Raw genomic sequence first — 16,151 nt, 5'->3', positions numbered from 1 at the left:
ATGAGCAAGAAAAAAAGAGGGAAAAGAAAATGAAATACATTTGTGAGGAAAAAGAAGATGAGGTAAAAGAGAGTAAAATAAGCATATATGAAAAATCCAGAGAGTGTATGAGTGCTTACAAATCTAGGTCACACCTTGTGGTTCTTTTGTATAAGGGATCTTATTTGAGCACTAATGAACTAACCATTCCTTTGCCTAGTGTTGCTTCTTCTCTTTTGCAGGAATTTAAGGATATCTTTCCTGAGGATGTTCCAAATGGATTGCCACCAATTCGAGGAATTGAACATCAAATTGATCTCATCTCGGGAGCGTCTATTGCAAATAGGCCAGCTTATCGAAGCAACCCCGAGGAGACAAAAGAGTTGCAAAGGCAAGTAGAGGAGCTTTTAGCAAAGGGATACATCCATGAAAGTATGAGTCCATGTGCAGTGCCAGTGCTTTTAGTGCCAAAGAGGGATGAAACTTGGCGAATGTGTGTTGATTGTCGAGCCGTTAACAAGATAACGGTAAAGTATCGTCATCCCATACCTAGACTAGATGATGTGCTTGATGAATTACTGGTTCATGCATATTCTCTAAAACTGATCTTAAAAGTGGATATCACCAAATTTGTATGAAACTTGGTGACGAATGAAAGACTACATTCAAAACTAAACATGGTTTATATGAATGGATGGTTATGCCTTTTGGATTAACTAATGCACCTAGCACTTTCATGCGTTTAATGAATCATGTTTTACGTGCTTATATTGGAAAGTTTGTTGTGGTTTATCTTGATGACATCCTTATTTATAGCAAGTTTCTTGATGAACATGTAAAGCATTTAAAATGTGTTTTGGAAGTGCTTAGAAAAGAAAGATTGTATGCTAACTTGAAAAATGCACATTTTGTATGGATAAGGTAATCTTTCTTGGGTTTGTTGTTAGTAGTAAAGGGATTGAGGTAGATGAGGAAAAGGTGAAGGCTGTCAAGGATTGGCCAACGCCAAAATCTGTGATCGAGGTGCGAAGTTTTCATGGTTTAGCTAGTTTCTATCGAAGGTTTGTTAGGGACTTTAGCTCTATTGTAACACCATTGATTGAGGTCATAAAGAAGGATCGGGGTTTTACGTGGAGAAAGGAACAAGTGAATGCCTTTAATTTGTTGAAAGAAAAACTTTGCTCTGCTCCATTATTGCAATTAACAGATTTTAACAAAGCTTTTGATGTTGAGTATGATGCATCAAGAATCGGGATAGGTGCTGTGCTAATGCAGAATCAAAAGTCAATTGCATTCTTTAGTGAAAAGCTTGGAGGAGTTGTATTATAGTATTCAACATATGATAAGGAGCTTTATGCATTGGTGAGATCGTTGGAGACCTGACAACACTACCTTTGGCCTAAGGAGTTCTTTCTTCGGATGGACCATGAATCTTTGAAGCATTTGAAAGGTCAAGGAAAGCTCAATCGAAGGCATGCCAAGTGGGTTGAATTTATAGAAATATTTCCTTACGTGATTCAATACAAGCAAGGTAAGGAAAATATAGTTGCTGATGCACTATCTCGTAGGTATGCCCTTCTGTCAAATCTTACATCTAAGTTGTTGGGATTTGAACATATTAAAGAATTGTATGCTAAAGATCATGATTTTTGTCAAATATTTGAAGCATGTGGAGATACTTCTTTTGGTAAATATTATAGACACGAAGGCTATTTATTCAGAGAAGGTAAACTATGTATTCCTATGTGTTCTATAAGAGAGTTACTAGTAAGAGAAGCCCATTCTGGAGGTTTGATGGGGGCATTTTGGTGTTCAAAAGACTTTGGACATATTACATGAACATTTCTTTTGGCCTCATATGTGTAGGGAGGTCGAAAGAATTTGTGTCCAATGCATATCATGTCGGTAAACAAAGTCCAAACTCTTGCCTCATGGGTTGTACACACCTCTACCTGTACCAGTAGACCTTGGGTTGATTTGTGTATGGACTTCATGTTAGGACTACCTAGGTCAAAAGGGGGATGGATAGCATATTTGATGCTGTTGACAGATTCTCTAAAATGGCTCATTTCATACCATGTCACAAAACTGATGATGCTACTCATGTTTCTACTTTGTTCTTTAGGGATGTTGTTAGGTTGCATGGCATTCCTAAACTATTGTGAGCGATAGAGATGCAAGTTTCTTAGCCACTTTTGGAGGGTTTTGTGGGGTAAGTTGGGAACTAAATTGTTATTTTCTACTTCTTATCATCCCCAAACGGATGGTTAAATAGAAGTGGTTAATAGAACATTAGGTTATTTACTGCGTGCTGTGATTACAAGGAACTTGAAAAGTGGGAAGATTGTATACTTCTTGTTGAATTTGCATATAATAGAACAATGCATTCTTCTACAGGCTTTTCTCCATTTGAAGTTGTGTATGATTTTAATCCTTTGATACCATTAGATTTGGTTCCTTTACCTATAAAAGAGCTAGTTAGCTTAGATGGTAATAGGAAGGCTGAGATGATGAAGAAAATCCACGAACAAGCACAACAACAAATTGAAAAGAAAAATGGACAGTATGCATTGAAATCTAACAACAGAAGAAAACATGTGATATTTCAACCAGGAGATTGGGTTTGGGTACACATGAGAAAAGAAAGATTTCCAACTAAAAGAAAGACCAAGCTACATCCACGTGGAGATGGACCATTCCAAGTCTTGGAAAGAATCAATGATAATGCATATAAAATCGACTTGCCAGATGAGTATCAAGTAAGTGCGACTATTAATGTCTCTTATCTTTCTCCCTTTGATGTAGGTGAAGATTCGAGGACGATTCTTTTGAAGACCAGGAGAATGATACGAGCACGCTCAATGAAATTGCAATCAATGATATGTATTTACCATCTGGACCAATCATGAGAGCTAAAGCTAGAAAAGCTCAAGAAGTAATGCATGGGTTGGTAAAGAAGATACTTGACATGAGATCGGAAGTCATAGGTGTGGATGAGAATCTAAAATTTATACACGTATCTCAAGTGAGCCTAAATGGAGACACTCATAAGTAAATGGTGATGAACTAACTTGTGATTAACTCTTTTGCATCTCTCTTAATAATATATTTTGTAATACTTTATTTTTAGAATATATTATTTTGAGCGTGTTTGTATTTTATTTTGTAGGCATGAAACATTTGGTAAATACTTTGGGAAAATTGAAGCAAAGAAGTGATACTTAATACTATCCAACATTCACAAAATTGTCCGAACAATGACCCAACTTCAAATATAAATCTGTTCAAGTATAGATCAAATTGGGCTACAAAATTCATCATAATTAAATATATTGAAGTCTAGATTCTAATGAGACAAACCGTTCTTAATTTGGAGCTTCCTACATCAAGTTATGGCCATACAAGCTACAGTTGTACAAATCTGGACAAAATCACACTAGTCCACTTCGAAATTAGTTGTGGAATAGAATACAATGAATTTAGATGTAAAACTTACCAAAAGTGTAGCCTCATATGTCTTCTTTTCAGAGAATCAAGAATTGTGCAATTTCAACACTCCTAGACAAAATTATAGACTTTCTACCAAGACCGCACCAATTTGCCGAGATTTCCAATACAAGAGATTCAATCATTCATACTTGGTAGAAAACACTGAATTGAATTACTCTTGTGAAATCATTTAAAATGTGCAGCAAGTAGTTAGATGGTATGATAATATTTGTAGGCCACCATAAGATTTCTTGGATGACTTTAAGGCCTCCATTGTTGAAGATTACATGTCGCCACCATTGAAGACCATTTTAGTATTTGTTTTCATACTTGTAGTTTGGTAAAGAGTAGTTGAAATGGCTCTATAAATAGCCATCACTCCTTCATTGTAAGATCAGATTATTGAGTGTTATATGAAATATATTCATCTCTTTGAGAGTTTAGGAGAGTTCTCCTTAAGTTCTACCAAGAACTTCTCTTGATTGTTTCAAGGATAGTTTCTCCTTGTAAGTAATCTTCTATCTTATGTGATAGATTAGGTTACTTGATTATTGCTCTTGAGGTTGTGGATTTAATATATCCATGGTTGTTTGCGCTTCTAATCTTGGGGTCTAATCTTCTTGTAAGTTTCATAATTTTTATCTTTTATCTTACGTCACTTCCTATCATATTTACGTCATATATCTTTTGATATTTGGGTTCCGCATCACCGATGACAAAGGGATACGCATAAAATGCGCAGTAGCCGGGACGATGTATATGCACTATGTCCTGATCCACAAGAACCAGTTCAATGTTATCAGGGATCCCCCATTTGGCTTTGAACACCGTGAGCGCCGCAACATCCATCGAAGAAAAAATGGGTTCCGACTCATCTCCGGCAGGGCTATTAAAGTCAGTCATCGCCTTTACTGAGGGGGGAACGACCTCATCCACCATTAGAAAACTCTCGTCTTTCGCCATTTCCACTCTCGCTTCGAGTAGGGGTACATCATCTTCCGACACCGGAGCACCAACAGCTCTAACAGAGAGGGAAGAAGCACTAGCCATTTTTCCTTTGATCAAAAGAAATGAGAATGATAAGGGAAAAAGGTAGTGGTCACAGTGAATCCTAACAGAAGCAGAAATATGAAAAACTGGAGGAGAAGAAGAAGAGTTGCAAAGTTCTCTTTGGAGCGATTAAGAAACGTAACATTCAAATGAGAGATTTTCCCTATTTATAGGGATATAAATGCTCTGAGTGGGAAAATCAAGCGCCGCCAGTTAGAAAACGGAAAGGGCACGGGAAACGGCGTAATACATAGAAAATGTGCGCCATAATGACGCATGAGAAATATTAATGACATTCTAAATTGACGTGATGGTCTGACGCAGCTCTCGAAACGTCACGTTTCTACCTCGCCATGAGGTATTCGTCCCTTGCATAAAGCATTCAGATTTCTCCTAATTTTCGGATCGATAGAGTCCGCCCATCGAGCTTGCCAAGAGGTGACCCCAACAGGCGGAGGGACTAACTGTATAAGTCAAAATCTAACCGGACAAGAATTGGCGTGAGAGGGGACAGAGAAAAGTTACCTGGGATTGTCGTATCCATATCATGTTGTAACGATACGCACCTCGGCCACGACCGATGTCATGTATTCAAAGCGCTTGAGAGGCGAATTGGATATTACGGTATTTTAAGGGGTTAGCCCGTAATATAATCAAACGACTTAAGTACTATGGGTAATGACCGTTGGGTAAAGAAAAAAGAATGAACGAAGTGAGAAAAAGAAGAAAGGGGGGCTGAAACGAAGATAGACAGAAACATGCTCTCTAAGAGGAAGGAGGACCTTCATCTCTCTCTCTTTCCTCACGAAGCAAAAAAAGCAAGGAAGCTCAAATCATCAATATATATCGTTAGTCTCATCACATCAAATGGATAGGGTTCTACCTTGTTAAAGATCGATGACCCTTTTTTCATCCATGTATTCTTAATTGTAGCTTGATATTATGAAAATTACCATCCTCTTCTTATATGATGAGATTCAATCACTGTTATAGTAAAATCTTATGTGTGTTATGCTTGCTTACTCTCCTCTTCTATCTTAGATCTAGAGCAAATTATCATTGGTTAAGATTTACCTAAAGTCTACTTATTTAATTAGTTTAACAAAAAGTTTAACTCTTTTTGGTCAAACAAAAATATTATTTGTGAATATATTATTGGGTTTCATCAAATTTCCTACTATTGAAAAGGGAGAAAGAGAGGTGCTTCCGAAAAAAAATGAGCTGCATCCGGTTGCAATTCGGGTCAGAGGGTGTTTTTGTAGTTACATAAAAATAAAATAATTCTATTGGCTGACAAATATAGTTACTGTAGCTGTTGTCTAAATATTTGGGTGTGTTGACCAGCTTGCCCCTTGAATTAACTCTTTGAAAGTGAGGTGTGTCATAGCAGACTAACCAACTTAGCCCTTGATCCTCACACGCGTAAAATTTGAATTCTAAGCGGACCCTACTCTTTTTAGTGGTAATAAATGGGCATGATTTATATTGTGGCTAACTTCATACTACACCTAAGGCTTAAACCAATTAGAAATGACTTTAGGAATCCAACAAAGCAACTGATGCTTTTTCAGAGTCTTTTGAGTCAAATTCGTTGTAGTTCAACTTGGAATTATAACATGGAGGCTTTTAAACAAGTCTCAAATTGTGTGTCAATTTTGACAACCTATAGATTTGACTTCTCCAATTTATTATACAAGAATTTTTTTCTTACTATTTAATCCTACTATTAATAAGGGAGGAAAAGAGGTGCCTCCGGAAAAAAATATATGAGCTGCATCCGGTTGAAATTCGGGTCAGAGGTTATTTTTGTAATTATATGAAAATAAAATGATTCCATTGGCTGACAAATAAAGTTACTGTAGCTGTTGTTTAAATATTTGGGTGCGTTGACCAACTTTCCCCTTGAATGAACTCTTTGAAAGTGAGGTGTGTCATAGCCGACTGACCAGCTTAGCCCTTGATCATGACACGTGTAAATTTTGAACTTCTAAGTGGACCCCACTATTTTCAGTGGTGATAAATGGGCATGCTTTCCTTACAAATTTATTTTACACTGTGGCTAACGTCATACTACTTCTAAGGCTTAAACCAATTAGAAATGACTTTAGGAATCCAATGAAGCAACTGATACTTTTTCAGAGTCTTTTGAGTTAAATTCGTTGTAGCTCAAACTTGAAAATTAAAACATGGAGGCTTTTAAACAAATTCTGAAATTGTGTGCTAATTTTGACAACCTATAGATTTGACTTTTCCAATTTATTATATAGAATTTTTTTCTTACTATTTAATCATACTATTAATATGGGAGAAAGAGAGGTGCCTCCGGAAAAAAATGATTTGCATCCGGTTGCAATTCGGGTCAGAGAGTATTTTTGTAATTACATAAAAATATATTGGGTGACAAATAGAGTTACTGTAGTTGCTGTTTAAATATGTGGGTGAGTTGACCAGCTTGCCCCTTGAATTAACTCTTTAAAAGTGAGATATGTCATAGTAGATTCACCGACTTAGCCCTTGATCCCGACACGCGTAAAATTTGAACTTTTAAGTGGACTCCACTCTTTTCGGTGGTAATAAATGGGCATGCTTTCCTTATAAATTTATTTTGCACTGTGACTAATGTCATACTACTCCTAAGGCTCAAACCAACTGAAAATGACTTTAGGAATCCAACAAAGCAACTATGCTTTTTCAAATCCTTTTGAGTCAAATTCGTTGTAGTTCAAACTTGGAAATTAAACGTGGAGATTTTTAAACATGTCCCAAAATTGTGTGCCAATTTTGACAACCTATAAATTTGACTTCTCCAATTTATTTTATATGAATTGTTTCTTACTATTTATTCCTATTATTAATAAGGGAGAAAGAGAGGTGCCTCCGGGAAAAACAATGAGCTGCATCCGGCTGCAATTCGGGTCAGAGGGTATTTTTGTATTTACATAAAAATAAAATAATTCTATTGGCTGACAAATATAGTTACTGTAGCTGCTACTTAAATATTTGGGTGTGTTGATCAGCTTGCCTCTTGAATTAACTCTTTGAAAGTGAGTTGTGTTAAAGCAGATTGACCAACTTAGCTTTTGATACTGACACATGTAAAATTTGAACTTCTAAGTGGACCCCACTCTTTTCAGTGGTAATAAATGAGCATATTTTCCTTACAAATTTATTTTGCACCGTGACTAACGTCATACTACTCCTAAGTCTTAAACCAATTAGAAACGACCTTAGGAATCCAATAAAGCAACTGATGCTTTTTCAGAGTCTTTTGAGTCAAATTCGTTGTAGTTCAAATTTGAAAATTAAAATATGGAGGCTTTTAAGCAAGTCCCAAAATTGTGTGCCAATTTTGACAACCTATACATTTAACTTCTCCAATTTATTATACAGAATTTTTTTTCTTACTATTTAATCCTACTATTAATAAAGGAGAAAGGGAAGTTCCTCCGGAAAAATCACAATCTTAATGTATTAAATGCTCATTTACATTTCTCTCATTGCCTATGTGCGTTTAGATAATGATGCTTAAACTTTGCTTTTGTTAATTTAATAAATTGTTAATACTTATGAGTAATTAGTTAATATAAAAAATTATTTCCCTCACCACATTTTACCGAGTAGCTTTAAAAGCTTTTTATATTGTACTAGAGGATTATTAATTATAAACTATTACAGTTAGAATCGAAAGGATAACATAGTGTATAATAAAATAATATAATTTTGTTTGCGGTTAGAATAGTTCACCGATAGTCATTTTTATGGATGCTATTTAGAGATCAGTCAGTGCTTATTTTGTCATGAAATTTTAAACTATAAATTTTCACTTCAGGATAATTTAAAATATTTTCTCCTAAAAATTTAAACTAAAAAATTAAAATTCAAGACGCACTAGTTAATTTCTAAATAGCTGCCCTTTAAAATGGCTACGTGGAACATGTCTACGCCTTTATACTAGAAAAGCAATAGAAGTTAAAAATGAAAGAAACAAATTTTTACGGGCACTTAATATAGCCGAAAGAAATTTGCTCCCGTATAGACACAGTTCAACTCAAAAGGAATTTTAAATAATTAAGAACATAATTCTAGAGATAATAACAAGAAATTGAAAAAATTCTGAAACTTTTCATGGGTTATGATTTAACATTGATTTTGTTTTAGATTTTCTAAGCAATTTAAAATGTAAAGTTTAAAATTGCTTTTAATTGGCTATGGTATAATATTCATTTTTAAAAATTGTATTGTTCTTTGTATCACCAATCTTTCTTGTTAAGTTTAAACTATTTCATTTTAATATTTTGTATTTCTTTTAGTTTTTCTATTTATTAGCCTAACACATGTAATTTCTGCAATTTTCCTTGAATTTTTTTATTTTACTCCCTCAGGCATAGTACAATTATTAAACTGGTCCAACAAACTTTACGATATGCGTTGCAACGACTGCAAAAGTTATCCCTCAGTGACAAAATTCTCTAACGAGGAGACAAACCAAATTCTACCAACTCTGCATTTTCTTCAATCTGGGTTTGTAATTTCAAGATTCCCTAATTTTTTTCTCATTGAATTCTTGTTTATGTTGCATCTCTGTTCTTGTATGCAACTTCTTTTGTGCATTAATTACTGTGTAGTTAAGAAAGATTTCTTCTTCTTTTCTGTTCTTTTGATATATCAGTGTGTTTGCATGTTTTCTGGATGAAATCCATAAAATTGTTTAGATGATCCCAAGTAGTAGTTGTTTAAGACTGAACTAGATGGTTTACAGAAAATAAGTGATTAAAGTTACTTTTTTTTAAAAACAATTTCCGGCTTCAATATGAAGTGAATAGCAAATCAAAGGATCTTTAGCAGCAGTGTTAAGCAGAAGGAATTGATTGAACCATTGAAAGGGGTAGTTATAACAATTTCATTTGATTGAAGTTGCCCATTTCATGTAGTTGTTTATATGAATAAGATTTGCACCTCACTATGAACACTTCTTTTTTGTCGCTAATTTTTTAATAGAAAGATCCCTTTTTAGTGCTTGATCATCGTGTTGTAATTATCAGGTTCCGATGGAAGAACTAGGCGATGACACACCTGAGATTTATGACTGTGAGATCAGACTGGTTAGTTTTTTTTTATACTACACACATCAATGAGAATGAGAAAATGGAAATGGAAACTAATGACATGTAAAATATTTCGTGATATTGCAGAGAGTGAATCCTCAAAGGCGAAAGGAAAAGGTTTACATAGGTTGTGGTGCTGGGTTTGGAGGTGATCGACCAATAGCAGCTTTAAAACTACTTCAGAGGGTGAAAGAGTTGGATTATTTAGTGCTGGAATGCCTAGCCGAGCGCACCCTTGCTGAGCGCTATCAGGCGATGAAGTCTGGTGGCAAGGGCTATGATCCCCGTAGTATGTCTTCCTTATCACATACTGTAGTTAGTTTTGTGTCATTACAAATATGCATCTCAAGTACCTATTTGTGGTTTGTCTATTCATCAGTATGGTAGTAATGTGATAACTTGCCTATTTGGTGATAACTACAAACATTGATACAGTCTCAGAGTGGATGGAACTGCTCTTACCTTTGGCTGTGGAGAATGGAGTTTGCATTATTACAAACATGGGTGCGAGTATGTGATATTCCTAAATTTCCTTCCTCTGTCTTTCTTGCTCTTTTTTGTTTTTGTGTAGAAATTGCCTATGTATTCGACAAAGAATAAATATTTTCTCTTTGACAATATGGGGAATAGATGATCCGTTTGGTGCCCGGGATGAAGTCTTACAACTTGCAAGTGGACTGGGTATTTCCATAACTGTTGGTGTGGCTCATCAAGTTGCTGTTGTCAGATCAGGTGTAGTTCGAATATCACAGATGAAAATAAACTGATGTACTAATTGCTTTTTGCAAATTTCTTTCGATTTCCTCATTCTTCCTTTAAGCAGAAAAATCATGTCATACTTATAGATTTCTTTTGGGATACATTCAGATTTGGAGGAGCACCTTAGACATGTTGATGTAAGATTTTGGTAATATACAGTATTTTCAGTGGTATAAGTCAGCATCATTTATTCCATCAAAGACAAAAATTGTACTATGTAGGTCGTGTTTCTTATTTTTCTGATGATTCTAGGTGGGTTTATATGCTAAATCTTAATAGAGTGATCATTTCTTCCCTGCTCTGCAGATCCTTGATTATATAAGTATTACGATTATAGTAGCATCCCTTTTATTTGCTCTTTCTGCAGGATGTTAGTGTGTATCTAGGAGCAGCTCCTATCGTTGAATGTCTTCAGAAATTCAGACCAAATGTCATTATTACTTCTCGAGCTGCTGATGCTTCCTTATTTTTGGCCCCAATGGTACGACAGTAGATTCCTTTTTCATTTCCAATTTCCCTGACAGTCACATATATCTTTTCACTTGTTAAAGTGCTTGCTCACCTCTTGTACCAAATATAATCCTTTCACAGCATAATTTATGGTCACTTCATTTCTAAGAGCAATAACTATGAAAATCCACTTTACTTTCCGCATCGTAAGCAACTGCAAACTGATATTATCTAAAGCCATTGAAATTTGTTTAAGAAGTCAAATTCGTGTACAACAAAGTTAGCTTTTCCCTTTCAATTTTTGTTTGGCTTGTCGAAGTATATCTATGATTATGATGGACGCATCCTAGAGCTTAGAATGAAAACAGACACTTAGACACCTGCAACTTTCCACTGGTGTATGAGTGTTAGAAGGAAGGGGCATTCTTCAGCTTTATATGAAATTAGCTGCAACCTGAGGGTATCAGGTGGAAACTGCCTTCTTGTCACCACTTAATAGTCAAAATGATTCAAAGCTATCTTGTAAGTGAAAGAAGCAGAAGCCTGTGAGGTCTTAAAATTCACGTTCTCAGGGGCATGGCTTCTTTACATATCTCTTCCTGCTGCCGGTCTTAAACTGTAATAGACTAAATATGTTGGAATGATTCTTTTTTTTTTTTTTTTTTGGTTGGTGTGAAAGATAATCAGAGTTGAAAACCAGGCAGAAAGCTTGCCTTTTGGTGGTGTTTTAATCAATTAATGAATCTTGAAGATCCAACTGAAATTTGAGTTTTCAGTTGTATTGAGGCTTGATAGGAAAAATAACAAGCTTACTGCAACCAAATGTGGTGTGTGAGCAAAATCGCCAACTGGAGTAGATTAACAGTTAGGCGAAAGACTCTCCTCCTAGAGACTGCCTTGGATCATTTTGGGTCTGAAGGCGACCGGATTTATTTTTTATTTATACCTATCTTAAGCCGAGGGTCTTCCGGAAACAACCTCTTGAAGGTAGGGGTAAGGTCTGCTTACACACTACCCTCCAAGACCCCACTTGTGGGGATTACACTGAGTTTGTTGTTGTTATTCTTGTTATACTTTTGTGTCAATGTTTATGGGTAGTTCCTAGAGTTGTTGCACCACTTCTTCAATACTAATACAAAATTTTCTGATATAATAATACTGAAATAAGTCACATCTTTCTTTAGAAGTATATCTAAAGGTCCCTATTATAATCAGGTATATGAGCTCGGCTGGAATTGGGATGAGTTGCAACTACTTGCCCAAGGTTCACTGGCTGGCCACTTGCTAGAATGTGGTTGTCAACTTACTGGAGGATACTATATGCATCCAGGTTAGCCTTTCATTTTCAATATTTCTGGGTTGTGCATCTTTATAGGAGGGAGCGTGATGCGTGTATATTGTGGTGTTTTTGAGGGTTGGAGGGATTACCTTCCACTAGCTCCAATAAAATGCACTTTGAGAACTTTATTTTTCTCTATGTATCTCAATGATTCTGAATATACCCATTGAACCATAATCTTGAAAAAGACTTCACTCCCTCTTTATTTAGTATTAACCTTTGGCTTGCCTTACTTATTGTTCTGGTTTTTCTTACTCTGCCGCTGTTCCTATTTGTCACTTCACGTGTAACTTGCTGACTGTACTTTCGTCACTGTAGGAGATAAATACCGTGATATATCTTTACAAGATCTCCTCGATCTGTCTCTTCCTTTTGTGGAAGTCAGTTTTGATGGGCGAGTATGCGTAGAAAAGGCAGAAAACAGTGGTGGGATTCTAAATCCCAGCACGTGTGCCGAGCAACTTCTGTATGAAGTGGGGGATCCTAGTAGCTACATAACCCCAGATGTGGTAAATGTGCAAGTTGTATTGGCTATCTAGATTGAAAAGGGAAAGAATATGAAAAGCTTCAATCAGAGAAGAGTGTTACCTTGCCTTTTCCTTGGCACAGGTTGTAGATTTTCAAGATGTTTCGTTTCAGACATTATCAAGCAGTAAAGTCTTCTGTGCTGGGGCAAAGCCATCTGCATCAGCTCCTAATAAACTGTTGCTGCTGGCCTCCAAGGTAATCTCTGTGTTCATATGCAACATAGAGAGAAAGTGGAAGGATTTCTTCCTCTCTGTTGTCATGTGGTCCCTAACGCAACATTTTGGTTAATATAACCTATGCTTTTCATAAGCTCAACACCCCATTGCTCTTGCCTTGTCCCTTTCGTCAGTATTTTGTTTTGAATCTGGGAGGTCATAATCGTAAGAGCCCAAAGATATAACTGTAACCGGTTTTCTTTATGCCATCTGCTCCGTCGCCCTTAATCTCATGAACAAAAACAAGATAGAAGCCATTGAATCCCATGCATCATCAAACAACGCTCTCACCGACACTTCCATTTCATAATGAATTTGGATTTTGCTACCCTCCTAATATAATAATATTGTTACTTTGCATACCATCTTTTAGACCATACGACCTTTTATTGGATGTGTTACCCTAACACAGTAGCACCACTATAATCTCATTTGGCTAGTTCGCAAAAGGTTAATTTGTACTTTTAAGATCACTATCTGCTCTCAGTATCATTTTCCTTCCATTCTCCTTCAGCAAGTGTCTTGTATAGGCAATTGTTTATTACAGCTGGATTGATGGATGTTTCTGTTTGTTCTTACTTGGCGACTGCCTCATTTTCAGGACAAGGGGTGGAAAGGCTGGGGAGAGGTATCCTATGGTGGTTATCAGTGTGTTAAACGTGCTAAAGCTGCTGATTTTTTGGTAACAAGTCTTTATTTCTCCTTCCGGGACAGCTATTATGGTTTTCCTTAAATTTATTCTTGGCTCCTGGAATGCTAGATTAAGAAGTGTAGAGTTTTCAGTTTTGATTTTCTAATTGCATTTTTTCAGGTAAGATCATGGATGGAAGAAGTATGTCCTGGAACAAACAAAAACTTAGTTTCCTATATCATTGGACTGGATAGCCTGAAGGCTGCCAGCATTGATGAAGATTTGGCTAGGGATATTCAAGATATCAGATTACGAATGGATGGTTTATTTGAGGAGGAGGAACAAGCAATCCACTTCACAAAAGAGTTCATAGCATTATATACAAATGGACCTGCTGGTGGTGGCGGTATCAGGTCTCTTTCATCCTCTGTTCATATTATTTTTTGAGTCATAGAACTTCAGAAAATTGTTGGATTGAAGACTGCTTTTAGTTATTTTCTAGATGACTCAATCGTTTCTGTTACATTCATTGTTCAATAGTTAAGTAATTGAAAGTATTTCACAGTATTAGTTAGCTATAAAATTAAGAAAATTTATTATCCAAAGATACCTATAAGATAGAGTTCCACAGTGAATTTTCTTTTGATTTTGGAGAACCCATCTTGTCAGGAAAAGGGACTTCATGGTATGATATGCTCTAATGAGCAATTTGATCTGCGCGGTTGTTTCCAATCTGGAAGTTGCAATATCCAGTCTCATGTCATTTGCTAGATCAGTTTCTTCGCCCAATTTCAACCCTCACATTAAGGGCATCTAAAATTTAAGACAACGTCTAAATGCGGCAGCAATTTGGGTATTTCTAATCCTTACCTGCATAATTGTGTATGGTTGAGTTTTTACCATATGCAAAACTGTTTTTGCTCTTCTTGGTCACAATGATCAAAGGCTTGAAATAGTCATTATTTCTGCAGGTTATATGATCACATGTCATCGTCTGATGTGAAAACGTGTCTTAGTATTACTCCCCAGTTTATCTCTTGCTAAACTTAACACCGCTTCTTGCTTATGTCAAAACATATATTCATGACATGCAGTTCGTTATTTTAATATGGATAGGTGTCTCAGTTTTCCTGCCCCAGATCATCTCTTACTCATTTAGTACTTCCGTATGTTAAATACATATTTATGTGACATATATTAATGCTCTTCATCTTCTTTTAATGTACGGCAGCACTGGACACAAAAAAGAGATCATTCTTGAGAAGGCATTGGTATCTCCATCTCCCTATATCTCATCTATATGTGAGTGTTTGTGTGTGTTTGCATGTGAGTGTTTATGCATGATGCGGACATGACAATCTCTCATAAACTGTTACTCTGTTGTGATTTGTATTCTTTGCTGCTAGTTAATTTTGTAAGAGTTCTCTCAAACAGACAAGAATGATTGCTTCACGCTAAAATGCTAACTAATGTATACACTGAATTTTAAAGAGTTTTCTATGATCTATCAGGTAAACCGTAAAGATGTTCAGTGGCATATTACAGCAACAAGAAACAAAATAATGCAATCAGATGATATGGCTAGTCCTAAGGACATAATGCAGACCAGTTCTTTCCATGATTCGGTCTTGCGATCTATTTCAACAGAAACTGCTTTGAACAAAAAAGAAGGCGCACCACAAATTCAGCTGTCCCCTGCTCCACATGACAGGAAGATTCCTCTCTATGATGTCGCACATAGCAGAGCTGGTGATAAAGGGGATGATCTAAACTTTTCCCTTATCCCATATTTTCCTCCAGATATTGAAAGGCTAAAGAAGATTATTACTCAAGAATGGGTAAAGAAAGTTGTTGCAAGGCTTCTTAATCCCTCTTCCTTCCCCACTTCTGATGATATTGAAAGAAGAGACAAATGGGTTCATGAACATGTTAAGGTGGAGATTTATGAAGTCAGAGGGATCCATTCCTTGAATATTGTGGTTCGTAATATTCTAGATGGAGGTGTGAACTGCTCAAGAAGAATCGATAGGCATGGAAAGACTCTATCCGATCTTATATTGTGCCAGAAATTGGTGTTGCCTCTGTGATATGAAGAGATGGCAAGATCGGAAGAGGCATATAAACTCCATTTTCTTTATCCGGGGAGGTGGTAGTGACAGTGGGGGCTGTGGACAGGCTCCTGAGCCTAGGTACAATTTGGAGTATATCAGACTTTGGAGACTTGGCTTTAAGATAAAATTGTTTTAGTGCCGATATATGATCATGGAAACAATTAGTCTGAACTCTTATTGTGAATAAGATTTCTGTTATAAAGTTTTTAACTCTATTTAAAAGCAATGAACTAGTCTGTTCTTGTTGAAACAGTTTCTATTCTAGCAACAAATGTCAAAGTTACAGAATCATAGTTTGGTAGTGCACAGCTTGCTAATGGTAGGTTGAACATTGCAAAGTAGTCGTATGGTTGATCTGCAATCCAACAGAAGCATACTTATACATTCCAATTATTGTTGAAATCATTGATAAACACATCAAATAATCACATCTGCATGAACAGCTATACAAAACTAACTTGGCACTTTTCTGAGATTTTAAGCTATTTCTGGCAG

General features: G+C 36.1%; 1 protein-coding gene across 2 annotated transcripts; it reads left to right on the top strand.

Moving 5' to 3' along the window:
• Window positions 1–8,906: 8,906 nt before the first annotated feature.
• LOC104214951 (uncharacterized) lies at window positions 8,907–15,944 on the top strand. 2 transcript variants are annotated; one of them, XM_009764682.2, is made up of 14 exons: window positions 8,907–9,043; window positions 9,561–9,620; window positions 9,711–9,912; window positions 10,059–10,133; window positions 10,254–10,355; window positions 10,491–10,519; window positions 10,750–10,863; window positions 12,048–12,162; window positions 12,490–12,680; window positions 12,781–12,894; window positions 13,516–13,596; window positions 13,726–13,958; window positions 14,777–14,816; window positions 15,057–15,944. In XM_009764682.2, the coding sequence occupies exons 1-14, from the start codon at window positions 8,942–8,944 to the stop codon at window positions 15,630–15,632; spliced, it is 2,034 nt and encodes a 677-aa protein (XP_009762984.1). In that variant the 5' UTR covers window positions 8,907–8,941; the 3' UTR covers window positions 15,633–15,944. The 2 variants fall into 2 exon arrangements, with proteins under 2 accessions (XP_009762984.1, XP_009762985.1); XM_009764683.2 differs by having other exon boundaries at window positions 8,929–9,039.
• The last annotated feature ends 207 nt before the right edge of the window (window positions 15,945–16,151 follow it).

Source organism: Nicotiana sylvestris, chromosome 1 (assembly GCF_000393655.2).
Source record: "Nicotiana sylvestris chromosome 1, ASM39365v2, whole genome shotgun sequence".
In the NCBI taxonomy this organism is placed as follows: Eukaryota; Viridiplantae; Streptophyta; class Magnoliopsida; order Solanales; family Solanaceae; genus Nicotiana; species Nicotiana sylvestris.
The sequence above is the reverse complement of the archived record's forward strand: the minus strand, read 5'-3'. Positions and strand labels throughout refer to the sequence as shown.

Excerpts from the sequence above, each read along its gene's own strand:
- LOC104214951 (XM_009764682.2), top strand. The coding sequence starts at position 8,942 with ATGCGTTGCAACGACTGCAAAAGTTATCCCTCAGTGACAAAATTCTCT. Across the intron at positions 10,134-10,253 it reads TATTACAAACATGGGTGCGA|ATGATCCGTTTGGTGCCCGG; the intron begins GTATGTGATATT and ends TATGGGGAATAG. Across the intron at positions 14,817-15,056 it reads TCATTCTTGAGAAGGCATTG|GTAAACCGTAAAGATGTTCA; the intron begins GTATCTCCATCT and ends ATGATCTATCAG.